Raw genomic sequence first — 26530 nt, 5'->3', positions numbered from 1 at the left:
AAACCTCTACATATCCCTTGTGTGCGTTTTTGAAAAGCAGCACGCGATTCTTGAGGCTGTCATCCTTGGATGAATTGGTTCTCATCATCTTTTTGCGGAAAAAACATGCCCAGAGTTCGAACTTCTTGCCAAATCTTCAAATTCAAAGCAGATTTATCAATGAACCCAAGCTTTTTTCTTCCGAGGACACTTCCTTATAACATGGTTAACAACATCTGTGCACATAACACATAATGGTTTTGACGATATTAACAATTTTCGCGACTGTCGTACTTGACCACGCTGAATTTTCAACGTGTTTGTGCAAGATTTTTTTCCTTCTCTTGTCTTCAATCTGAAATAACTTTTCACTCGTTGCAAGAAAATCGATGAAATTTTCACCATTTAAAGAGGATTAGTGTATGACCAGAGTGCTGCAAAAGAATGATGATTATGTTCATTGAGAGCGCCACTAGAAAATGTGACATGATTCCGGATTCTAAGTGAACATAGCTTTACTGATTAAATACAGTATATGTTTTGAAATAAACTGTCTTTTACCCTTTATAATTGCAAATGTGTCTCAAACTCCTTTCGGCCGGCACGCAAGTCTTTCATTAGTATTTCGTCTGGTTTTCATTGAGTAATGGTGTTAAGTTAAATCAAATTAGCTTGTTATCCTCAGCATTAGTGGTAGCAACTATGACCATACGAAATAATCTGTAAGATTCAGATTGGTGGAAGTAAGAAGTAATTTTATCTCGAATCTTAAAATTGCTAAAATTGTCGCTATACCTGTTTTAATGATTATTATTTTGTGAAAAAGCAGGGTATGCGGTATGGGATATTTTCAAAGCGAAACGAAACGAAACGAAATATAAAATTTCTGATACGATGCGGTACGAAACTAAACGAAATTCAAAAATGTTTCGTGAGATCGATACGAAATCCGAATTTGCTCGGTTATTTTCGAAACGAAACGAAATTTTCGTAAAAGTTCTGCGGAATTTTACAGTTACATAAATTTTGTGTGAATTGATACTGCGTGTTTGCGGTGGCGCGATTCCATAAAGATTCTCAACCCCTAGCTTCTTTTGCTACAGTACCATTTATATATTTTTTTCAATTGTTCGCGACATATATTGAAAATTTAAATAATTACACCAATAACCTTGCCAATAATAATAATAAGGGCCCATATAGCCGAGGCGGTAAACGCACGGGTATTCAGCATGACCATGCTGAGGGTGACGGGTTCGATTCCCGGTCGGTCCAGGATCTTTTCGTAAAGGAAATTTCCTTGACTTCCTTGGGCATAGAGTATCTTCGTGCCTGCCACACGATATACACATGCAAAATGGTCATTGGCAGAGGAAGCTCTCAGTTAATAACTGTGGAAGTGCTCATAGAACACTAAGCTGAGAAGCAGGCTTTGTCCCAGTGAGGACGTTACGAACTTTCAGAACTTCTGTATTTGGAAGAAAAAGTCCCAACTATGTAATACCACCGGTACTCTGTTGGTGAATAATCTGAGGAAATCCAGCTAACAAACGTATTTTTTTACCAAAATTTAGTAATAAGTAAAGTAGGCTGCGCTCACAGCGATGTTAGAGTACCCAAAATAGAACCCCTGCCGAGATGGTTCCACTTCCCTATCTGTCAAAGGATAAGCTAAATAGGGCGGAATTAAAAGGTACGAAACTGATTACACTCATTCGTAGAGGGTACTCTGTTTAGTGGGTTCGAAAAGTCGGTACAAGATCAAATATTTGTGTTTCTGTGTTTTCGCTCGAGGCAAATATTTGCGCATTTCACAAAAGCAAAGATCTCGCCTTGAAACGACGTAGGATAGTATCAAGTCGCATAATATGCTACATTACACCGCAATAATGCACATTGTAAATCGCATAAGATATCGCTTCAGGACAGTTGGCCTTATTATTGTCCCGTCAATACACACATATCACCTCCACTGTATTTAAGAACACGTAAGATACAATGTCATCGTCTCTAAAGAAAACACGTATTTTATTAAGGTACACCGAGGCAAGTTGAAACAGAGGGTTAACTTGATGTTATCTAATTATGATAAACAATGTGAATGTCGTAACACATAGTTTTTTATTCAAACAATCTTCTAGTAAAGATTAATTTCCAAATTTGTCAAGGAATCTGTTTCAAAACTTTGCGTTTTAACTTGCCCCGGTGTATCTTATGCACAATAGCTTTGAATAACACTTGAGAATTCGACCTTTTTGGATAATCATATTAATTCATGCTATTGGAAATTTGTATAGAATTCATTACAAATATTTATCAGTAGGAAACATTACAACACCCCAATAGAATAATGAGAAATTAATACAAAGGTAAAATGTGATTGATTTTTTTGCGTGTATTCTCCAGTTCTCTACTTAAAATTCACAATAAGTATCAGCAACAGCAACAGCATCAACATAAGGCAACAGCAACAGTAGTAAACACCATTATTCAAAATGTGTTCAAATAAGGTATTAAGGAAACCATGACTTGGAAAGGTTGAAATCTTCATCATATATCACAAGGTTAAGCTATCATCATCCTACACTTTTTTATACTTCTGCTTGCTTCGAGAGTGCACATTACTTCGAATACTAATGCATGACCACCTCGTTTTTTGTAGAAGGGTATCGAAAAGTAATTGGCAAAGTTTACAACAATCATAAGAATTTAAAATCTTCAAATATTATACAGCCAAGCTTTAAGGACAAGGTATTACAAGGAGTACATTGCTCAAACTTTCCAGAGCACCGTTTTTTAGAACCATTGAACGGATTTGGATTAAAATGGATCACGCTGTTGACAACTATTGAACAATTAGCGGGATGCATTTTCATCCAAATCCGTTCAACGGTTCTAAAAAACGGTCCTCTAGAAATTTTGAGCTATGTACTCCAAATACCTTGTCCTTAAGGTTTGATTAATTACTAATTCAAAGTAGGGTACTGAACCACTTGAGCAGTGCTAGTATTTTGTCCACTTTTTTGCCATAACTCAGTCAATTACAAACCAATTGACATGGACTTTTGTACACGGCTTGGTACTATACGTATCTCACCGAGCTCCAAAAATTGTGTCAATTGGTTCAGTTATAGCAGAAAAGGGCCCAAAATAGAAGCACTGCCGAGATGGTTCCTCTTCCATATTCTATTCTTGCAATGCTGATCATTATTCAAATCTTATAAGGATGTTTTAAATTCAATACCATTGCGAAGATTTGTCCAGCCACAAAATAGAATGTCTTGAACATTTGCAACTACTTCTCGTAACACTTCTTGCATAATATAGTTCATAAAACAGCATCGGAGCAAACCAAGATGATAAAAATTATCTCGTTTGGTTAGTGATGACGACGATGATGACATTACGCACGTCCGAGCAAGATAAGAAAAACCAATCATTAATCAAACATTACGCCAGTCATGCCATCAGCATACGAGGGGTGCGTTCACTGTAGGAAGATATCGACGAATAGTGAGCGCTCTAGTTAACCTTGTGGATGATGTTTCACGTTAACTAAGAAAATGTATTGTTCATACATACTAACCGGATACGTTCCACTTATTTTTTTACCCAACAACTCTTTTTCTGATGACGATTTTTTTTGGCGTTCCCTGGCGTTCAATCGATGTCTGGGGGACAACTAACGCGATTTTTCATATGCGCATCGCATCATAGGGAGCAGGTGAAATGGAGTGCTTTCCTCCCGTTTTTTTTTTTTGTTTAGTTCACAGTTTCGGTTTTGAGTTACTGTATTGCAAAAATGGTTTTGAATTTTGCACCATAATGATTTGTCTTTTGTTTGACGTTTTAACGTAATTTCGTAGAATTTGGTAGATGGTTTTGGTTATTCGTTCGTTCAATTCATTTCACACACCATCTCTACATATATGTGACTAAGTCAAAAATTGTATACTACAAAACTCAAATCACTGCTGTTTCTTGCCAACATCGGTAACCTCATACATACATTTATTTGCTCAACATCACATTTAAGATAGGACATAATCAACAATAGCACGCCACAATACTCGGTTTGTGGCTGCCGCTCTTCATTCTCGATCACGTCCAATGCTCTCCAAGTCATGCTCCACCTCGTCCGCCCATCGTGCTCTCTGCGCTCCACGTTTTCTTGTACCAACGGGATCAGTCGTAAACACCAACTTCACAGGGTTGTTGACCGGCGTTCTTGCAACATGCCCTGCCCATCGTATCCTTCCGGCTTTGGCCACTTTCTGAATGCTGGGTTCGCCGTAGAGTGCAGCGAGCTCGTGTTTCACTCTTCTCCGCCACACACCATTCTTCTGCACACCGCCAAAGATCGTCCTTAGCACGCATCGCTCGAAAACTCCGATTGCTTGCAGGTCGTCCTCGAACATATTCCATGTCGGTAGAGGACCACCTGTCCTATCAGCGTCTTGTACATGGTGCATTTGGTGAATGGATGGATCATGTTAGACCGCATTTGCTTCTGGAGCCCATAGTGGGCTCGACTTCAACTGATGATGCGCTTTCGTATTTCACGTGTAACGTGTGCGTTTCAGGCGGGTGTACAGCTCTGCCACCGTTCCAAATGTTCTGGCGATAATGTCCATGCCGTCTGCAAAGCACACAAATTGATCGGATTTTCTGAAAATCGTTCCCCGGTTATTGAGCCCTGCTCGTCGCATTCCACCTTCCTGAGCGATGTTGAATAGTAGGTATGAGAGTCCGCCACTTTCTCGCAGTCCCCGGCGAGATTCGAATAAACTGGATAGGTCACCCGAAACCCTTCAGCAGTTTTGCACACCGTCCACTGTTGCTTTTTTAGTCTAGTCAGCTTCCCAGGAAAGCGGTTTTTGTCCATGATCTTTCATAGTTTTGCGTGGTCGATACTGTCGTATGACGATTTGAAGTTGATAAACAGGTGATGCGCTGGGACCTGGTATTCGCGGCATTTCTGGAGGATTTACCGTACGGTAAAGATCTGGTCCGTTGTCGACCGGCCGTCGGTGAAGCCGGCTTGATAACTTCCAACGAACTCATACGTTTTAGGTGACAGACGACGGAAGATGATCTGGGATAACTCTTTGTTGGCAGCATTTAAAATAGTGATCGCCCTGAAGTTCTCACATTCCAAATGGTTGCCTTTCTTGTGAATGGGGCAGATTATCCCTTCCTTCCACTCCTCCGGTAGTTGTTTGGATTCCCAGATCCTGACTATCAGCCGATGCAGACAGGTGGCCAACTTTTCTGGGCCCATCTTGATTTGAGCTGGTGAATGGCATCTTTAACTACCCTCAGCGTGGGAGTTGGCTAATTTCCGTCCTCCGCTGCACTGGCGCACGGTGTCAAAATTTCGATTATTATCGAACTTTCATGTACCTCAGATTTTTCTTCATAGAATGTTAGAATTTCGGCTGTAATGTATAAATGCAAAATTTGAAAATATTCTATCGGGGAAAATTTGAGTTAGATGAGTTTTAGGGTATTTTCCATACTAAAAATCAATAATTACTATTTTAGCCCAAAAAACGTCCCATACAAAATGTATGGAAAAATTTTCGCCGATGAAATATTTTCTAGTGTTCCGATTATGAATATATAGCCAAATACTATTCATTTTCGAAGAAACATCCGAGGTACATGAATGTTCGATAATAATCGAAATTTTGACACCGTGTGGCGTCGTCGTTTCCTCCGTTGCCGCTGGCTCCCGTGCCTACGTTCTCCACGCCGTTCAGGTGCTGATCGAAGTGCTGCTTCCACCTTTCGATCACCTCACGTCCGTCCGTCAAGAGGCCTCCGTCTTTATCCCTGCATATTTCGGTTCGCGGCACGAAGCCGTTGCGGGATGCGTCGAGCTTCTGATAGAACTTCCGTGTATCTTGGGAACGGCACAGCAGTTCCATTTCTTCACACTCCGCTTCTTCCAGGCGGTGCTTTTTCTCCCGAAAGAGGCGGGTTTGCTGTTTCCGCTTCTGTTTATAACGTTCCACGTTCTGTCGAGTCCCTTGCTGCAGCATTACCGCCCTCGCTGCGTTCTTCTCCTCCATACCGTTCTGCACTCTTCGTCGAACCATTCGTTCCGTCGATTCAATTCCACGTACCCGATGGTGCTCTCGGCTGCGTCGTTGATGGCTGCTTTCACTGTACTCCAGCAGTCCTCTAGAGGGGCCTCATCGAGCTCGCCCTCGTCTGGCATCGCGGCCTCGAGATTCTGCGCGTATGCTTAGGCGACATCCGGTTGTTTCAGTCGCTCTAGATTGGTGGTCACCGGTACCGTACATTGTTGATGACGGAGAGTTTTGGGCGCAGTTTTAACATATCCAGATAGTGGTCGGAGTCGATGTTGGCGCCACGATAGGTCCTGATGTCGATTATGTCGGAGAAGTGCCGTCCGTCAATCAGAACGTGGTCAATTTGAGATTCCGTCTGCTGTGGTGATCTCCAGGAGTAACGCTAAGGGAGGCTGTGTTGGAAAAAGGTGCTACGTATGGCCATTTTTTTGGAGGAGGCGAAATTCGTCTACTGATGGCTACTTATGGCCGTTTTCGTTCGTCTGCTGGTGGGCGCTGAACTTACCAATCGTCGGTCTGAATTCCTCCTCCTGGCCTACCAGAGCGTTCAAATCTCCTATGATCATCTTGACGTCGTGGCTTGGGCAGCGATCGTACTCGCGTTCGAGCTGCGCGTAAAATGCGTCCTTGTCATCATCAGTGCTTCCGGAGTGGGGCTGTGCACGTTTATTATGCTGAAGTTGATGAAGCGTCCCTTGGTCTCCAACCTGCACATTCTTTCGTCGATCGGCCACCAACCGATCACGCGCCTCTGCATATCACCCATCACGATGAAAGCTGCTCCCAGCTCGCGTGTGTTGCCACTGCTCTGGTAGATGGTATGATTACCTCTAAACGTTCTCACCATGGTCTCACCTGTCCAACACACTTCGTGCAGCGCTACGATGCCGAACGATCAGTGAAGAGAATTGTCAGACAAAAGAGGCACAAAACAAGCAACAAAGAAGGTGCGACGATTACTCTTTATCCCTACTGGTAACAGATAATGACATGATCTCGAAATTTTTGTTGCAGACAAAACGGAAGCTGAATTTGTTGCGTACTTTTCAACTCGTGAATAATCAATTATTGCTAACCCAAAGTCGAAACTGTTTGATGATAGAGCTTCACCAGAGTTGCAGTGTTTAGCGATTCGAAGTTACCGTTCGAAAATCGCAATGCAAGGCTTTAAAATCTCTAAACTCGTGGTGTACGATGTTAATCCCATTATTTTCAAGTTGGGACAAACTTATGTCGCATGGGTTTGTTTGTCACAACAAATACAGGTTGCGACATTGTCATTATTGTTGCGCGATGGCTGAATTTTGATTCACTGCGAACGATAGATCGGCGAGTATGCGGGTGCTCCCAATGAAGTTGAGAGATCGGGAGCTCCACGTACCGAGTTTCCAATCGCATGTCTTTTTTGTTCGCTGGGGTCGTTGCTGTTGGTCTCGGTTCGTATTATTCTGTTGCTGATTTTCCGTTACAATGGTTTTTACGGCTGGCTCGTAGGGCCTGACACCAACCCCTTACTTTCCGGAGGACCATAGTGCACAGTTGAGCTTAAAGTCCTTCCCTGTCACTCGGACGTAGATCAGCCGCCCCTAACATGCGTATCAGACGCTGTTGTGAGCCGCTCCTCCTGGAGAACCGACGCTCAGGTTTGCCGAAGCAAACCCCCCTTCCCTGTCAGCCTATGACCAAAGTTCTCACCGGGGTTGGTTACCCGATCTTTCCTAAGGTTTCTCATAGTTTCCGGCCGGTACAGCGAGGAGGTAAGGATTGGAGTTGCTGGGCAGAGGCTAGTAGATCACAATGGGATCTGAATTGCGCAGCATACCCAGCCTTTACCGTGCCAATTTACTACAAGCATTTTATCATAGTTACTGCCAGGTCAATGCATTCCAATGTTGTTATTTCCAATCGTCATAAATAAAACATCCACTTGTGGTATGATGCGAGTGAAGCCTGCGCACAAGGGGGGGGGGGGGGTGTTGGGGTCTTAAACCCCCCATTATTGACGCTTCATACACCAGGCGCCCTTTCGGCTTTTGCCGACATTGCGAAAAACCCCTCCCTTGGCGCCACATCTGTGCACGGGCCTGGTACGAGTTCACTACCTTAAAAGATTAATCTTTTGTATGGAATCTAATTTTGTAACTGTTGACCGACGCGTAAAATACATGCTGATACAGGTGGAATCCCCTTAATAGTATATTGCATTTTTCATTCTATCCAGTTTTTTTGTCCTTCTATCATAACACTTTTTGGATTTTGTTTTCAAAGGTTTTTGTAAAAGTTTTGCCATTTTGCAGCCTTTTTGACATTTTTATATCAATTTTTATTTTGTGTTAGACTTTGTGATGGTAGATTTTTGTATTTTGATGTGCAGACCTTTTGAGTAGTATGTTTGCATGACACTCTAGTTACCTTTTTGACGTGAAATATTTTGAGATTTTCTTGTTAAATAATGTTTATAAAATTTTCTTTCTACTATCAAACTAACCTGTTTTGTCTTTGTCACCCCAAACTCGCCAATCAAAGGTCGAGTTTTACTCCCAACCCGAGCGACTACGACAACCTATCGCCGGCGTTTGTAGACGATGCGACGGCACTAGCGACGGCAGCGGATTTCGAACAGCATCAGCAGCAGCAGCATCCTCTCCCTTCGACAGCTGGGGAGGTCCCGGTCTACAGTCAACGTTGGGTTCTGCGCCACCCCGAGTTACCGCGCTACACTGGCGCCGCTTTCGGGAACCGTCCGCGAACGTACGGCGGCGGACCGCCCGAGGAGTACCCCTACTACGACAGTTCCAGTGAGACGTCCGCCAGACCGTCAAACCCCTTCTACTCGGAGGACGAGTTTCGCTGCGCTGCCCGACTGCGTAAGTTGCTCTACTACCTTAAGAAACAGTACTACCTGGACAATAAGTACATTCAGTCCGTTTACGGGCGCAACCCTGTAAGATATTAAATGTCAAAACATATTTAGGCACGGGATTCGGATCGGTTTATGGTTTACACACATGTAGGCAGGAAGAAACAAGCTGACACAGGACAATAATCTATCGCTCGGGTTTCTGGCAACAGAAACCCGCAGCTGCTTGTATTGTAAAATCTTTTTAACTGTAGAAATATCTGAGGTAACGTTTCGAATATCACTGTGAAAACTTACCGTTGGACAAGTGAGTTTAAATCTTATACATATTTGATGGACTAAGTCACCCAAGAGACGAAATTGAAAAAAAAGAAAGGAGCCCCCTCTTAAATGTTTGTAAGCATTTATACTGTATTAAAGTGTAGATTTAGATAATGAAATACTGGAATTTTAAGATGTATTTATCAACGCAAATATGATGCCAAGTTCTAACAGCAAGGGCCTAGCGGACGCTCAGTCTGTCCGTAACACTCCCCCTCTATCAGGGAAACAGTAGGGCTCTCTAATAGTCGGCTTCCTCCCAGCGAAGTAAGAGAACGCAACAAGAACGGTACGTATTGATCAAAGAAAAAAAAATAACCAAATATCTCTATTCCCCATATCCTTTCCTTCATATCAAGTTGAAAACCAAGAAAAACTGAAAACTTTTTCTACATTTTAAGCCACTACCAAGCAAGTTATATCTTCCTCTTCCCCCGTTTTCGACTAACCCTATTGTATGAAATTTTATCCTCGTACATATTTATAGCCTTTACAGAGTTTATACAGAATCCTAGCAAACAGTGAATAAACAAAAGTGTAATCAAATACCTATAATGCGCGCAGCAGTGAGTAATAAGCGGTAAGCAAACACATCCCGTTTTGGAACTGAGGCGCAATATGTGATTGTTGCCAAAGCGCAAATACCGACAATCACCACCACAGCCGCTCCTTGGCGTTTGCCAAAAAAAGTGTAATCTAGGGACGGGTTCATTCTAATATTTAGATCATTTCGAGGGAAATTGAGCTCGCCGCATTTGCTCGGGTGGTACCATCAGAAACAGATTATGCAAAAAAAATCTTGCTGTTTATTTTTTTTTTTACATTGTTGCAATTTTTGTATCGTTTTTGAAACTATTGTTATTTGCAGTCTTTTGCAGTATGTTGAGCGAATAGCTAGGTTCAATTTTGAAGAAAAGTAATATCATAATTAACATAATATGATCACATATCCATAATGCCTCACAGAGTTACTTCCTTGATTAGTTACAGAACAATAATTTCAGGTAGGATTTCTTCCGAGATTTTACTCAGAGTGACTCTCGTTATTTTCCCAAGCACCTTTATGTTGCTTTTTCCAGGAATTCATTTTAGGATACTTCCAGGGATTTAACGAATTTACTCATTAACTTCAGGATTTGTCTTAGGATTTCATCCGGGATATAGAGGTCTTTTTAGGATCTCCTCCAGATATTCCTTAAGAAATTTATCCAAGAACTTGTCTTTGAATTCGTTGCAGAACTTCTTCTTTACCTTCCAGCAACCTTTCTAGCATTCTCCATGTTAAACTCTGGGAGAAATTACGAAAGAAAAACTCATGAAAGATCCCCTCAAGAAGTTCTGGAGGTAATCTCAAGAGAAACTCTAGGAAAACTTTTGAAATGCAGTGTTCTGGAAATATCTCAAAAACGATCAATCAAGATCACTGGCCTATAGAAATACGCCGATCGTTTTTCAAAGCCAAGAAAACTGCTTTTTTGTTTTTTGGAAAACATACCAAACTGAGTTGTGCGATAAAGTAACTCTGTAAGTGCTTTCGATAAAGAAAAAATATCAAATAATTTCTAACTAGATACTCCTGGGGGAAACCACGAAAGGACTTGCTGGTTACATCCCGGAATAAACTGTTAGAAAACCCGGGAGTAATTCTTGAAGAAATTTGAGGAGCACTCAACGGAAAATTCAAGTAGACACTATTGGAAATATTTCACGAAAAATGCATAGAAAAAATACCAAGATAAATATGAAATAATGAATTCCATGGCGAATATAGGGAGAACCTCTAAAAGAAATCTCGGGTTAAACCTTTTGACAAATCTTCAGAGGAGCTACTGGCGTAGTCTCTGGAGAACGTTTGGTGAAATCTCTGAAGTAATGTCAGGAGGAACTTCTGAAAAGTTACAAGTAAGAATTTCGTAAAGAACCCTGGTGGAGATATTTCATGATCAATCTCTGAAAAATCACGGTGGAAGTCGAAAAGAAACTTTGTGAGAAACTCCGAGGGAAAATTCGCAACTTGCGGGAAGGAATATCCAGAAGAAACTCTAGATGTAATTCTTGACGGAATTCCTCGTGAAGATATTTCTGAATGAGTCCTGAATTGATTTCCTCCCCCAGAATAATCACATTCGTACTGAAATATGCAGCGTCTTCAGGACGTATTCGGGAATCGTATTGTTTCATGGAATTTCCATCTTGCCTTGTTACCGCATAATTGATTTCTTCTTCAACCAACACAACTGTCCAGCATTATTTTTGGATTTAGTTTGTGCCCTGATAACCATCCGAATGAATCTACGTCTTAAAACAGCTTTATAGATTCAGTGAGATCCTCAATACCATCATAAAACCAAAACCAGGTCATTTCAATTCAACGGCTGTTCTCAAAACTTCTACTACTCGTTTTAATCGATGCTTATGATGAAAGCTTCTCAAGCTATTGGCAATTATTGTAGAGCAGAAAAAATTTTGAAGGAAAAAACTACATAGAAAGCTACAAGGAGTTCTTCGAATACATAAAACTTTAGATCTTCTAGAAATTCATACATAAATTTTCCAACATATACCTTAAGTTCGTCCATTTATTGTCCGAGTAGCTCACTTTTTTACATGTTTTTAAGTAACACCAAGCAATTAACATTATAAGCCCCTGCTGAGCTTAATTTTTTAAATTTTGGCTGAATAAGCTGTTATTCAGATATAATTGTAAGTTTGGCTTATATTACTAATTTTGGTCAGATAAGAATTATATAGACTCATGTTGGGTTGAGGTATGTAATCTACTCAGATACTGTATGAATACTATTTCGAAAATTATCGAGCTTACCCAGAAATTTGAGCGTGAAATCTTTGCCCTGGTTTTCCAAGAAATTTTGACTAGTATACTAGCTGGGATTCAAAGAAAAGTTGGAACTGCTCCGGAAATTTCTGCTTTATCCTTTCGTAACTCGCGCGGTTGACTACCTGCGTCAGCACCACGCTAATGCTGAGTAAAAAAGGCGAGATTTTTTCAACGTGTTGTACAAAATACAACAGCGCGATCGCTCGAGGGTTAATATTCGTTAAGAGTTTCTTGACTATCGAAAATTGTCTGTTCTGCCAAGAAAGTCCATCGTCGCAGTTATAAGCAGTTATCTTTTCTATTTAAAATTCACTTCGAGATTTTGTTTTAAATTATGACTAGCAGGTTTCACTTTTTGTTCTTTATAAACATAATGTTATGTCCTGTGCTAGTTCATCTCGGAGCCCATGGTTCTACTCTAAGAATTCGTCTCAGGATTTCACCTTGAATTCGTCCCGGAATACCACTCACGATTCTTTCTGGAGTTTTTTCGAGTAAATATTTTTTTTGGGATTCCTCCATGAATTATTCTTTAAATTCTTCTCGATATTACCAAAGTAATTCTTAACCGAATTTCTTAGGAATTCATTTGAAATTATTTCAGGAATATCAGCGGGATCTTCCAGAATTCTTCCAGGGATCATTTTATTTTTTTTGCCGGGCATTCCTTTTGGGAAGCTTCCTGGGTTTTCAGCTAGGATTCAAAGTTTTTACTGGGATTCAGGTTTCCTCACATGATACCACCATAGATTCTTCCTGTTTTTAAGAATTTCCTCTAGGATTGCTGCAGGGGTTCCAGATATGGAGATTCTTACATTGATATGTCCTAGGATTCCTTTGGGTATTCCTCCTCCTATTTAGTATTTTCCTCAAATTTCTGCGGGGACTCCTTACATGATTCTTTCAGCGGGCCCCTTTGAAATTGTTTCAGGATTCTTTTAGATATTCGTCCTAAAATTTCTTCAGCGGCTCATACCGTGATTATTTCTGGCATTCCTCCCAAAATTTGTTTTAGAGATCCTGGTTTGGTTGGAGATTTGGTTCTAGGCTTCCATTGAGGACTCCGCTCGCCAGGGATTCCACACTAGGAACTTCTCCTGGAATTTATTCATACATTCCTTCCACGATTGGTACAGGGATTCTTACCAAGATTTTTTTCAGGGAATCTCATAGAATATCCTCCAGAGTTTTTAGAAATATTCTCCCGAAATGCTATCGGGATTCTTTTTTTTTTAGTTTCTTATTTTAGGAATTTTTTCAGGGATAACTATTGGATTCTTTCAGTAATTCCTTCAGGGGTTGCTTCAGGAACTTCTTCTGAAATTATTTAAGGGGTTCCCTCGTTTATTTTCATGGAATTTATTTAGGGACCGCTCCTTGCTCTTCATCACAGTTTCTGTTTGAGATTCCTTCAAGGGAGAGGATTTCATCGTGAACCAGTAAGTTTAAAGCAACAGATAATTTGTTTAAACCAGTACTTCCCAAACTGTGCACCGTGGACATTTCTCAGGTGCGCCACAGGCTGTTGAGCCAAAACACCAAGAACAAACTTTTATTATTGAAGGCGAATTTTTTTTGTTTAGTAAAACTAGTATCGCCTTATAGCTTTTGGTATTCTATAATAAAGGCTTTACCTAAACAAACCTCATAAGAAAGTTCTTTGCAATAACAGAGGAGTAACCGCGGGCGGTCAATCATGCTCATGCTCGTGCTCAAAAGCTCAAAAGAAAGTCTCTGAAATTGGTTTTCATCTTCTAAATTTTCAGTTAAAAAGGAACTGTTTCAAAGTCTTCGAATGTTTTCAAAATGTCTGATACCATCGTTAAAAGTTTTAAATTTTAACCAAATTTTTAAATTTTTAGAGTTTTGACATTTTTCTTCAAAACCTTGAAATTGTTATTTGATCTTTTTATGATTCTGTTTAGCTTTCAACTTTATCAATGGTTTGTAATTCAAAGTAAATATTTCAAGGGTCTTTTATGAAGTTCTTTCAGAATTATTACTGTTATTCTCCTGGTCTTCATGCTGTTCCAAACTTTCAGGGACGACATTTTTACTTACATCACTATCGTATTTTTTTTTTTCATTTTTATTAGTTTTTCCAGCCCTAGGCAAGTTCGTCTCCTTAATGTATTCAAATCTGCGATTATTTATTTGTCGATTTCGTGCATGCTACCGAAAACTACATTTTTTATGGTGTATCCCTTTTGTACAGATACGAAAAAAATACCTCTAATCGTCACTGTCAGCCATTCTGACAGGTTCTGAGCATTCCATTTTTATATCTTTGTTTTTTTTTTCAAAGTTTGGTGAACTACATACTTTATTTAACAAATACAGTAAGGACCCGATTTTGTCAGCCCCTGGTAGCATTTTGGGCTGACAAAATCGGGTACCTGACAAAATCGGGACATTTTTTAAAATCATTTTTTTATTCATGAAAAATTGTTCTGAGCACGTCAGAGATGGAGATAGGTGCGGATGGTCTGCTTTGGGTTCGTTCAAATATTACGTAACGCCAAAGAGGGGGAAGGGGTCCAGCGCTGTGTTACGCTTCATACAAAATTTTAAAATTTCTCTTTCAAAAATAGTTACGCGGTAGAGGGATAGCGGATAGAGTCGAAAATTTTCAAATTTTGCGTTACGTAATATTTGAACGGACCTTTTGTGGTAAAAAACAATCGAAAGGGTGTTAAGGGCACAGAAAAATGGTATTTGGCAAAGTTAACATTCAGTGTTTTTTTTGCAGCAGAACTATTAAATATTTTATTTCTTTTTCTTCTTGTCATACAATCCCTACTGGAACACAGCCTTCTCCTAGCTTAGCAATTGTGGTCTATAGAAGACAGTTGACACTGGTTAGCGTAGTTTAAATCATAACATATAACTTTAGCTGTCAACGAATGAAAATGAACCGACATCTGATTGACAAGTATAGACACTCATACTGTCCGAATTGGCTACGTTTCCGCTGCCTTTCCACTTTAATTTCCAGAGCCTTATCTCTAAAAAATCTCTGGAGAAATTTTTGAAGAAATGTTCGGGGAAATTTTTAAAGAAACTACCCGAGGATATACGGAACGTGACCCTCAAGACATTCCTGAAAGGATCCCATAAGTAGTTTCTGCAAAAACCTTTACAGGAGCTGCGGATAAATCCCTTAAGTAATTTCTCAAAGAATCGTTACTGCAATCTCCGTAGAAATCTCTAGAGGCATTTCTTCAGCATTTTCTGAAATTCGTTGAAGGAATCTCTATTGCAATCTTTGAAGAAATCTCCTTGAGAAATCCATGGAGGAATTCCTGAAAAAAAGTACTGGGGAAATATCTGGAGCAGTTTAACCGTTATCCCAAGCAGCACCTAGTATGAATTCCAGAAGAGTTTCCTACAAAATATTCTAATGGAATTTGAAGCAATACCAAGGGATTTTCGTAAAGAAATAGCAAGAGGTAACCCTGGAAAAATCTGAAGCCGGACCCTCGGGAAATCCATAGAGGATGTCCAATTGGGAAATCTCTAGAGGAATTCTTGTATGAATAATTACTGAAGGCATTAATAGAGGAACATTTTACGAAATTCTTAAAAGGATCCCTGAAGGAATCCTAAGAGGAATTCTTTTAAAAATCTTTATCAGTAGGTTGGCTCCAGGGACACGTTCTCTTCTGTTTGGGGAATTTGTGCCTTCCGTAGATTTATTCATGGACTAAAGTACGCAGTAATTCATATAGGAATTATTGCAGAAGTATCTACAGAACTCTCTGAATACATCACTAGAAGAGTTCCTGTAGAAATTACTGGATAAAGTCCTACAGGAAGACCAGCAAGAATTTCTTAAGGAATCTCAACAGGAGTTCGTCAACCTGGGGGTATTTCCTGGTTTCTCCCAGTTTTCATTTAAACTGCACGTGCACACTTAGATATAACTATGGTTTCACTTTCGAACACGGGTATGGTGCAAACGATCACGGCTACGGTGCAAACGCGACGGACTTACTTTTGTGTATTAGGGTATGCTACAGGTATCATAGGAAGAATGCATGAACAATTTTTAGGGAAATATCTGAAAAGGTTCTTATAGAAATTTCTAGAAAATTTCTTGGAGGAACTCCAACAGAAGTTCCTGGACTATCCAAACAGATATGTATGGAGAAATGCCAGCAGGATGTCTTCAAAGAATTTTTAGGGAAATCCCTGGATAAATCCACGTAGCTATTGTAGGAGGAATTATTGGAGAAATCCTTGGAGAAACTCCTGGATAGATCGCTGTAGGAGCTCATGTAGAAAATTTTTGAGAAAAAAAATGCTGTCAGAATTTTAGCAAAACTTTTGGAGGAACCCTAGCAGGAGTTTCAGAACAAGTCTCAGGAAAAGCTTCTGGGGAAATCACAGGAGGAATGCCTAAGAAAATCTTAAAGAGACACACTTTAATGAATCTTTATGAAATTCCCGAAAGAATTCCTTCAAAAATTTCCGGCGGAATTCTTGATAAAATATCAGCAAAAATTCTTACAAGAGACCACGCAAAAGTTCTTGAAGGAATCGCAGCAAGAATTTTTTGAGGGAATCCCATCTCGAATTCCTTAATGGTTTCTAATGAATACAATTCCCACAGCAATTTTTTAAGCAATCCAAGCAGGAAATCTACAATACAAATCTCATAATAAATCTAGACCAACATGTAAGAAAGGGCGGAACAACCATTGCATGTCTCAACTTCTTCCACCCCGTCTAGGCGTATTTCTATTTATTTATGCAACTTATTCCGTTATCAGATAGAAAGGAGTCTGCTCTATCTGTTACTGGTCAGAGATTACATGAAAATTGGGCCATGTGCTCAGAAGGAAGGGAGAAGCAAAAATTCGAAATGGTTGTTGCGTCCTTTTCAAATGTTAGCCTATCTGGATCAATCCAAACAAGGAAACTAAGAGGAATCCTTGATAAGCCGGAAAGAAGTAAATGGATTGACATGTGTAATTGTTTGTTCTGTTCCAGAGGAAATTAAGTTCAATAGTCTTAAGCCCATATAGCCGATGTGGTAAGCGCACGTGCAATCAGCAAAATCATGCTGAAGGTGACGAGTTTGATTCCCGGTTAGCTCAGAATCCATTTCATAATCGACATTTTCTTAACTACCTTGTATATCTTCATGACTACCACACGATATATGTACAAATGCAAAATAAACATCGCCTGTGGGGGATCTCAGTTAAAAATTGTAAAAGTTCTCATAAAATACTAAGCTGAGGAGCAGGCTGTGTCTCAGTTGGAACGTTACGTCAAAAAGAGAGAGAGCTGGAATCTTTTAGCAATTTATACCAATATTGGTTTAAAACATTGGCGAGGGTTGGATACAAAAATTTCCTCAATGTGTTAGTTTGCAAAAAAAAAGTTTGGCCGTTTTCAAAAGTTACACGAGTTTTGTTCATTGCGTAATTTTTCTATGACGCCTAAAGACATCAACAGCATTAATATTTATTATAAAATTGAAATTTAAGATTGAAAAACATATTTATTTTTCTACTTCAAGAAAGGCTGACAAAATCGGGTCAAAAAGCTGACAAAATCGGGGGTAGACAAAATCGGGGGTAGACAAAATCGGGGGCTGACAAAATCGGGTCCCCACTGTATATGAATTTAAAATTTTCCAATTCCGAAATAAATTGGCGAAGTCAATTTTAAATTAACTGCCGAACGAATATTCAATCAAATTTCCAATGAAATTATGAAAGTTTTTTTAAATAAATGTCCTTAAATATTGCAGTAGAGATTTCAAAAAGAAAAAAAAAACTTGGGACAGAATTGACACAGAAATTTCCTTAAAAATTTCCAAAACAATTTCCAATGTAATTCATGGTGACAAATTCTGAAAAAAAAAACAAATCCCAAAAAATTTCCAAAGAAATCTCCAAATTAATTGCTGAATCTATTTCATCCATAGAAATTGTCGAAGAATTTTCAAATGGGATGATCTTATTCTTATGAATTTTCAAAAAATTCCAACAAGAATTTCCGAAATCTGGATTCAGATTAGCTGGTAAATGTTTAATCCGATCAGAACTCCAAAAAAGTGTCAATCGGCTCTAATGTGTCGGGAGCTCGACAATCTGCATTTTTTGCAGTGATTCAATCTAATATTTCATCGGAAGCTCCAAGTTCACCGGGGCACCGCACTATGGGCGAATTCCATACAAGCAGATGGACGAAAATATTTTTATCATTTATTTTCGTTTTCTGTGGTCTATCGAAATATTTCGTTAATTTGCTTTTTCAATATTTCGAGACTAACTTTTGAAAAGGGCGTATATACTTATTGATTAAAAGTAAATTAAAAATAAATCGATGCGTACTTTGATTGCAAATCAAAAGATTATTATTATTTTTTGGTTTTCATATGGAACTGTCCATAAACTACATGGAAAAAATATGAAAGCCATACAATTGCTATAGCTTTATTTAAAAAGCATATTAAATTGTACCGAAATGGCTTATTTTTTGAAAAGCCTAATTCCAAAGTTGCGCAACTGATGCGCAAACTTTTTCACTGTAACTTTCTAGAATAGTCCCCGATTATGCTTCAGAATCGCTGGGATTTGCACAATTCAGCGCAAAAAAAAAAAAATTCCGCGCTGAAAATATTTCATATTAGCGTTATTTCAATGTTTCAACCCCTTTTAATGCTTTTTTTTAATAATTTAGTTCTGTATAGAAACTTAAGTGCTTAGTGCTTAATTTTTGTCTTACAACTTTTTAAGTAACCTTATCAATGATGTATTATAAAGTAAGGGGTATTTCATGGAAAAATGGTCAATAATTGATTTCAGATAAACCTAGCTTAATCGTCAAAAAGTTCTATTTTCCGTTACTATCTATCTTTGATATTTCATATCTCAGAAACGCAATGTGCTAGAGACTTCAAACTTTGTGATTTTATTAATTGGAATGTTTACTTTCGACAAAAACTATAACAAAACGATTTGGTGAGGGTCAGTTTTTCGATTTTTGTCCACCTGATATCTTATAGTGCACCGGTGGGTTCAATATGTATAAGATATCAGATAGTCTGAGGTAAACGGTGTCGGTTGGCAAGAAACAAAAGCATTGCATCATATTATTTAAACTACAGTCAAAAGCAACTATTTCGGGAAGTTTTTTGGTGTAACAGTCTTTTCTATGTATATATACATGAGATAGTATACGTGAGATAAAATGCATGTGTGTTTTGCTACAAACAAAAACATTTGACCAATGCTGTTTGGAGACAACATTTCAGCTATTTCCACAAAAATCTTCTGGTACAAGAGTAAATACACTTGATAATACCTTGAAACCTGAGTATCCTTTAGTAGCTTTTAGGATGGAGGCTATGGTGAGGATTAAAAATGTAAGCTTTCTGGTTACTTGCATTATTCTCGACTAATTTTCCAATTTACTATCCAAAGTTACTAACAATATATTCATAGAATGTCTAGCATGATAGTAGTAAATGCCAATACATAAAAACATCAGGACAACCATTTGTATAAGACAGAAATTCCCAACCTTTTTCAGGTGGCGACCCACTTTAAGAATTGTCAAAACATCTGGGACCCAATGAAAATTTGTAGAAAAAAAAATATATATTAAATTAACAAATCCGAGTTTTTTGGGTACAGTGACGTTGCCAGAAATTCACTGTGGGAGGGATTTTCGACAATCAATGATACGTTTTTTCATTAGACACTCACATAAACAATGATGTCATGTACATTCAATTCGAGTCCAAGGGGCTAGTCGCTTGGAACATTGTGCCAAGAGGTGCCAAGCACACCGTCTTATACGCTGTGTGGCACACCGAGGCACTCTGAGGCACAATTTTGACACTTGAGTAAGGGTGAAAAAACTAGGCAACCATGTGCATTTGACCTGCAAAATGAAAACAAACAGTTGGTTGTCTTGGTAGTTGCCAAGCAAAATCTGAATCATCAAGCAGTGGCACTTCGGGGCACACTGAGGCACAATTCAATACCCGGTGGCACACTGAAAATAATTGGCGCAAGTAAACATGTGCTCAGCGACTCCCCCTTGTTCGAGTCGTAGCTGAAGAAAAGCGGCGCAGCCGAAAATATTTATTCTGCTGAAGGCGTTTTATACTGAAAATTTGTTCTTTAAATTGTGGCTTTTGAGGGTAGCGGTATTCAAAATTAAAAATTAGTATAATTTGCACAGATTAGAACAAAAATTCAACTTTTTTTTTAGTAATATCGCACTCCCCTGGACTGGCTTCACGGTCCCTCAAGGGGCCGCGGACCACCGGTTGGGAACCCGTGGAATAAGTTATGTTCCTCAAACACTGTTTCATTTTGTTTCCATGATTTATTATTGTTATTTTAATACATTTCTATGTTCATGAGCACAACAACGACAAACAAGCACAGATCTTATTATTATCATTCAGTAATACGTTTGATGATTTATAAAGGAGAATAGTATAAAACCAATTGATCTTGGTGATGTCGTTTGAAAATGTTTTGGGTTTTAAGAGAGTTTTGTATTCTATTCGGATTTATTCTTGTTTCCCGATATTGTTTTTCAAATTTAAGATATATAGATATATTTTTATAAATTCTATTTCAGTTTTTGTTACCAAGAACAATTCCTCAACGATATTCTCCTGGTACCAACTAAACGAATCGTCACTCTAGAACGCTCTTTCAAGCCGAATTTCTCGCGTCATAGTTTGAAACCGATCCCTATTTCAATCGAACCGCCAAGGAGCAGCTAAAGCTCGACGTCTCAGTTCCTAAACCATCTGTAGCGCTTACCCTACTAGTATCGTAACCCCACAGTCAGTCACTTAGTCAGTCACTCAGTAGCATCTCCCCCACCACCACAACCACCTCCGTTAAAGCCGTGTCGCCATGACTCGTCGGCGACCGAGACGGAAATGCCAAACCGTAGGCAGCTAAACCAGTCTTCGTTCTTGTTTTCCCGATCATCTTCGGTGCCGGCGTTTCCCCGACTAGTGAGTGGATGGGTGGGAGAAATCAGAACTAGAGAATTATGAATCTCATCCTCCCAGTGGGTCCACGCGCTTACTGGAAAAGCGTCTTCCAGAGTTCGGAAAGGACTGCGTGGGATCAATGGATGTCGGGGAAAAACGGTAACGGAAATGGGAAAACAGTTGTAAACAATTCTCTCTGTGGGATAGGGATAGGGAGGATTGGGTGGTAACAGCCACGTGGAAGAGACTATCATTGGATTCGTCAGTCGGACGGTTCGATCCATGCGATGACGATAGAATGAGATGTGAAACTTCATAGGACTAAATTGGCTCGTTAGAGCGTTTTTGATGCCTTCTTTTTGACGCATTTTTTGGATGAAAGACTTTGTGCTAGAGATGTCGTTTTGATGAGGAGAACGTGCTTCGTAGTACGTGTTCTGGGAATAAAACTAATGACGTCACTCTAATGGGGTTGAATGAAAGGATGTCTATCGAGCGATATCGATTTTTATTGAAACGTCTTTTTTAAAGACAGGCTAAGTGGTCACTTTTCTATTGTATTTGTAATGCCATTGATTTGTTAACCCATAGATCAACTTAGTTAAGATTTTACGCTCATTTTTTAACTTAATTGCTTATCCTGCCTATTACAAAGTAAATTCAGTATTTAATTCGTTTAAAACTTTTTACAAATCAAATTATAACAAAACGCTTACGCCATCATATTTTACAGTAACCTAAACATATTTTTTTCTGATTTTTTTCATATGATTATTTGTGCTGAAAGTTTTGTGGCTGTAATAAAAGCCACTATAAAACTCTATACGAACCATTCGGCTTGAAATGCTGTGTGAAATACTACTCTCTTCACGTGGCTGTTACTATACATGAATCCAATATAAACTTATCAACCTAATTTCCAAGAAAAAATGGTTTTCAAGAGTTGTCAATATACAGAAATCTATGGAAACTAACTATGATTTAGCTTATCCTATCACTAACCATAAACACCTTTTAGAAAAGAGCTATGCTTGATGTCGCGTCTGGAGAATGGGAGTAAATCAACCGGTATCACTTATCTTATAAGCTCTAAATGAATCATCTGAACAACAAAATTTGCTGTGCACGACAATTCATTATCATTATTATCATTGCCCCGACCGAGTAATCAGTTTCCAAGCGTTACCGATGATCATCATTGTCTCCTAGCTATAAGGTTAAACTAATAACGGAAGCAGAAATCAATGGACAATACATATTATTCCTAACTAGTGGGAAGCCCGAATGAGATAGATGCAGTTGCTCCAAAGAGAAGGCAGTCCATTTCGCCTGGGAATTTATCAATTGGGTGAAAATTGACTGCCAATCATCTTTGGCAACTTTAGTTATAAGAAAAGCTGTAACCGTTAGGAAAAGAATTAACAAACAATGGGAAAACTAAGCTTAACAACTAATCAATAATCAAACAATAAACGGTCACCCCGACAATAACTTATTAAGGGAAACAGAGAAGAAGGAGAACAGATAATTTTCGTACAATTTAAGGGTAAATGTATCCATGTGAAATGAATCATACTCTAATGAGAAAATAAAAGAAATAAACACCCATGACAATAATATTAATACAAAAGTAAACTGTGTAACTGACGAAGTGTATCGTTCGAAACTGATTGCAGCTAATACGTGAAGAAAACGCAAAGATCTGATGTAGGTAAAACCGAAGACAATAAAAAAAATCTAATAGCATACAAATGTTGAAGATTGTACTCTACCAAACAAAACGGCTAGAGATTTTACGTTGCGTAAACACTTTCCACTCAAATTGCACTTGTTGAACTATAAGAAAAAAAAACACAAACCCTCAGACACAGACACGGATGCATGTTACAAATCCATGCACTCGAACGGAGCTTGCTCAATTGCACCGGGGAACCGGGAAAATAAATCTCCTGAGAGCAAGTGGAAGGCACCCGGAGGCGTCCCTCCGAAAGAAATCACAACAGAAGAAGGAAAGACAAGCACTTACGTTCGCAAATCCGAGAAGGATCTATACTTCGAGGTACCGTCGTTGGATCAGCATCCGAAACAGTTGTGTATCTTAATGATAAAGAAGAAACAGAAACAAAAAAAAAACAAAAAATACATATATTTACTGTATTTACTCTCCCCCTTCTAAAGAAAACAAAAAGCAGAGAATAAAAGTCAAACATTGAATACAAATAAAGATTGAGATAAAATTGCAATCGGATCGGTCGGATCTTGGGTTCTTGTTTTGAATCACAACTTCCCTTTCTTGGACTCTGGTCGGTGGACCGGATGGGATGCACAGGAAGGACTAAGCACTAAGAAGGCAGTTTCGCTGCATGGCTCCCTGTTTCGGTGGACGTTCTTTATCTTTCATTGCATCTGAGTTGGAGAATGGGCGTTTTCACGATTTCAAGCACAGGTGAGTTTATTTGGAGTTGTTATCAGGTCTTTGCTATGTTTTATATTACTTTTTTGATGGATTACCTACCATTACTGTAGATATGTAGCCAGCTCAGGACAGATCATATTAACTAATTATCTTTTTTTTTAGAAGTTGTACGAATTTGGCTTTCCAGAAACCATTTCATCTCTTGGAAGAACTACACTTTATCTTACTATTATAGGCATTACCCAACAGAGTAAACCGAAAATGAAAACTGAAATTTTCCGGAGTTTGTTCATTCTTATGTTTGTTTTAATCGCGAAATTGATAAATGTTTTCCATCCATGGGCGTAGCCAGAAGGGGCAGAGGGGTGGGGCGTGATGTTTATTCATGGAATACAAAAACAGCATGCCAAATTTTCCAGATATGCCGGAACCGGTTCCGGTAGGGAAAGGAAGGATTTTGTAGAACCATATGCTGCCATAGAGTGCAGTTATGTGCAACACGAATTTTCACAAGTATTTAATTAAAAAAAAACGTCATGCTAAGAGCAAAACAACTGAGATTTCTTTACGAATACTTTCAAGGTCACCCTAAAAAAATCCTTTAGGTATTTATTCAGGAACTTCTTTAGGGATTCTTTCAGAAATTTCACAAGGGACTTCTCCGGGAGTTTCTCCTTCGTGAATTCTTCCATGGGCATCTTGCAGGGTTCCGATAGTGATTGTTTCAGGGTTTGTTCCAAGAAATGCATCAAGAATACCTCCCACGATTCCTTCAGATATTTTAATAGATACTTCTGCAAGGATGCATCGGCGAATTCCTCCAGGATTTTTTCCATAGATTTTTTCATTGATTCCATCATAGATTGCTCCAGAGAATTTTTCAAGAATTCTTCTATGGGTTACACCAGACATTCCTCCGGGAATTTTTCCTTTGATATCTATAGAGAATCCCCCAGTGATTGTTCCAGAAGCTTTTTCGAGGATTCTTTCAGGAATATCTTCAGTGATTCTCAAGGGAATGTCTACATAAATTCTCTTAGGTATTTCTGCAAGTGTTCCTTCAGAGATTTCATGAAGAATTTCTTCATATATTCGTTCAAGAATTCCACTAGAGATATAATTCAATCTGGAATAATTCAAAATTTTCCAGCAGGAAGATCTTCCAGAAGCCCTTACAGAAGATTTTATTAGAGATTTGCTAAAAAATCAAGGAGTTCCTTAAAACATTATACAAAACATTATTTTTTGAGTCCACCCAAAGATTCCAACAATAATAAGACCAAACATTCCTCCATATTTTTTTCCACCAGTTATTTGTAAGGAAAGTTTCCTGGGATTTCCTAAGGAATTCCTCATGGGATTGCTTCCTAAATTCCTCATGGTTTTTTTTTCAGGAATTCCTCCATGCTTTCCTTCAAGAATTTCTCCAGGGATTCACCCGTGAATTTCTTGTATGGTTCTTTCAGGAACAATTCAAGAGGTTATTTAATCGATATAATCCAACGATTCCCCCAGGAACACTTTTTAAGGAGTTCCTCTTGAAATTCTTTCAGGAATTGATCCAGTACTTCCTCCATGGACTGTTTAGGGATTCCTTTAGGAATACCTCTAGGAATTGCTTCCGGGATTCCTCGTTGAATTTCTTCAGGAGCTACTGCAGGTATTCCTTCAGGAACTGCTAAAGGGATTCCTCAAGGAGTTCCTCCAATAACTCTTCTTAGAATTCCTTCAGGATTTCTCCAAGGATTCCATCTGAAATTTCTTCAAGAGTTTTTCCTGGGATTCCTACAGGAACTTCTCAAGGGATTCCTCCACGAATTTCTTCAGAGGTTCCTCCAGGGAATTGCTGCAGGGATTCCTCTAAACAATTATCCAGAGATTCCTTCAGAAATGCCTCAAGAGATTCCTCCAGAAACTCCTCCAGGAATTCATTTAGAGATTCCTCCAGGAGTATTTCCAGAGATTCCTCCGTTAATCCTACAGGCATTTCTCTAGGATTTTCTCCAGGAATTCCTCCATGGATTCCTTCAAGATTTTCTGCAGGGCTTAATTCGGGAATACCTTCTGTGATTCTTTCTAAAACAACTTATTTTAAAAATTTCTGCAAAGATTCTCTCAGGAACTCTTTTCAAGATTCCTTCAGAAATTCCTCTTTGTATTCTTTGAGGAACTTCTCCACGAAATAATTCAGTACTTCCTCCAGGAACTGTTTGGGAATTCCCTTAGGAATTCCTCTTAAAATTGCTTCCCAGATACCTTCTGGAGATTCATCAGGAACTCTTCTGAAGATTCCTACAGAATTTCTCCAAGAATTCCAGAAATCCATCTGCGATTTCTTCATATCATCTAGAGATTTTTCCAGAAACTCCGACAGAAATTCCTCTTCTGGAGATTCGTTCAAGAATTTCTACAGACATGCCTCTAGGATATCCTCCAGGGATCCCTCCAAGAATTCAAGAATTTAGAGATTCCTCCAAGAAATCTTGCAGGTTTTTCTCAATGCATTCCTTGAGGACTTCCTCAAAGCATTCCTTCAGAGATTCCTCTAATAATTGCTTCCGGGATTCTTCCAAGAATTCCACCAAGAATTGATACAGAAAATTATCCAGGAAATCTTCAAGGGATTCCTTTAAGGGTAATTTCCAGAGACCGAAGGAAGGAATTACTTCAGGGAATCCTCCAAGAATTCCATTAGGAATACTCCTAGGCATTTTTCCAGGCATTTTCCAGAGATTTATCCTCGGATTCTTGCAGAGATTCCTCCAGGATTTTTTATAAGCGATTCCTTCAGCAATTCAACCAGATATTCCAGATATAAGCGATTCCTTCAGCAATTCAACCAGATATTCATCCAAAAATTTCTCTAGCAATTCCCCAGGAGTTGTTCGAGGTGTTTCTTCTGGGATTGTTACAGGAATTCATCCTGGGACTCCTTTAGAAATCCACGCAGGCATTCCTCCAGGATTTCATCCATGAATTTCTCCAGCGTCTCCTCTTCAGGAATTTCTTCAGGGATTCCTCCAGGAATTTCACCAGG

At 39.0% G+C, this 26530-nt stretch overlaps 1 protein-coding gene across 2 annotated transcripts in view; it reads left to right on the top strand.

Annotated features, from left to right (window-relative positions):
• Positions 1-23320, top strand: part of LOC109398506 (uncharacterized) — a 178337-nt gene extending 155017 nt beyond the window's left edge. The window contains exon 5 of one of the 2 annotated variants that reach the window (XM_062842413.1): positions 8604-23320. In XM_062842413.1, coding sequence (XP_062698397.1) covers positions 8604-9033 — 430 coding nt within the window. In that variant the 3' untranslated portion in view covers positions 9034-23320. The remainder of the gene's footprint in view (positions 1-8603) is intronic. The other variant, XM_062842414.1, reaches the window with a different exon arrangement.
• Positions 23321-26530: the final 3210 nt, after the last annotated feature.

Source organism: Aedes albopictus, chromosome 3 (assembly GCF_035046485.1).
Source record: "Aedes albopictus strain Foshan chromosome 3, AalbF5, whole genome shotgun sequence".
Taxonomy (NCBI): Eukaryota; Metazoa; Arthropoda; class Insecta; order Diptera; family Culicidae; genus Aedes; species Aedes albopictus.
Note: the sequence above shows the minus strand (reverse complement) of the source record. Positions and strands in the feature narration are given on the sequence as shown.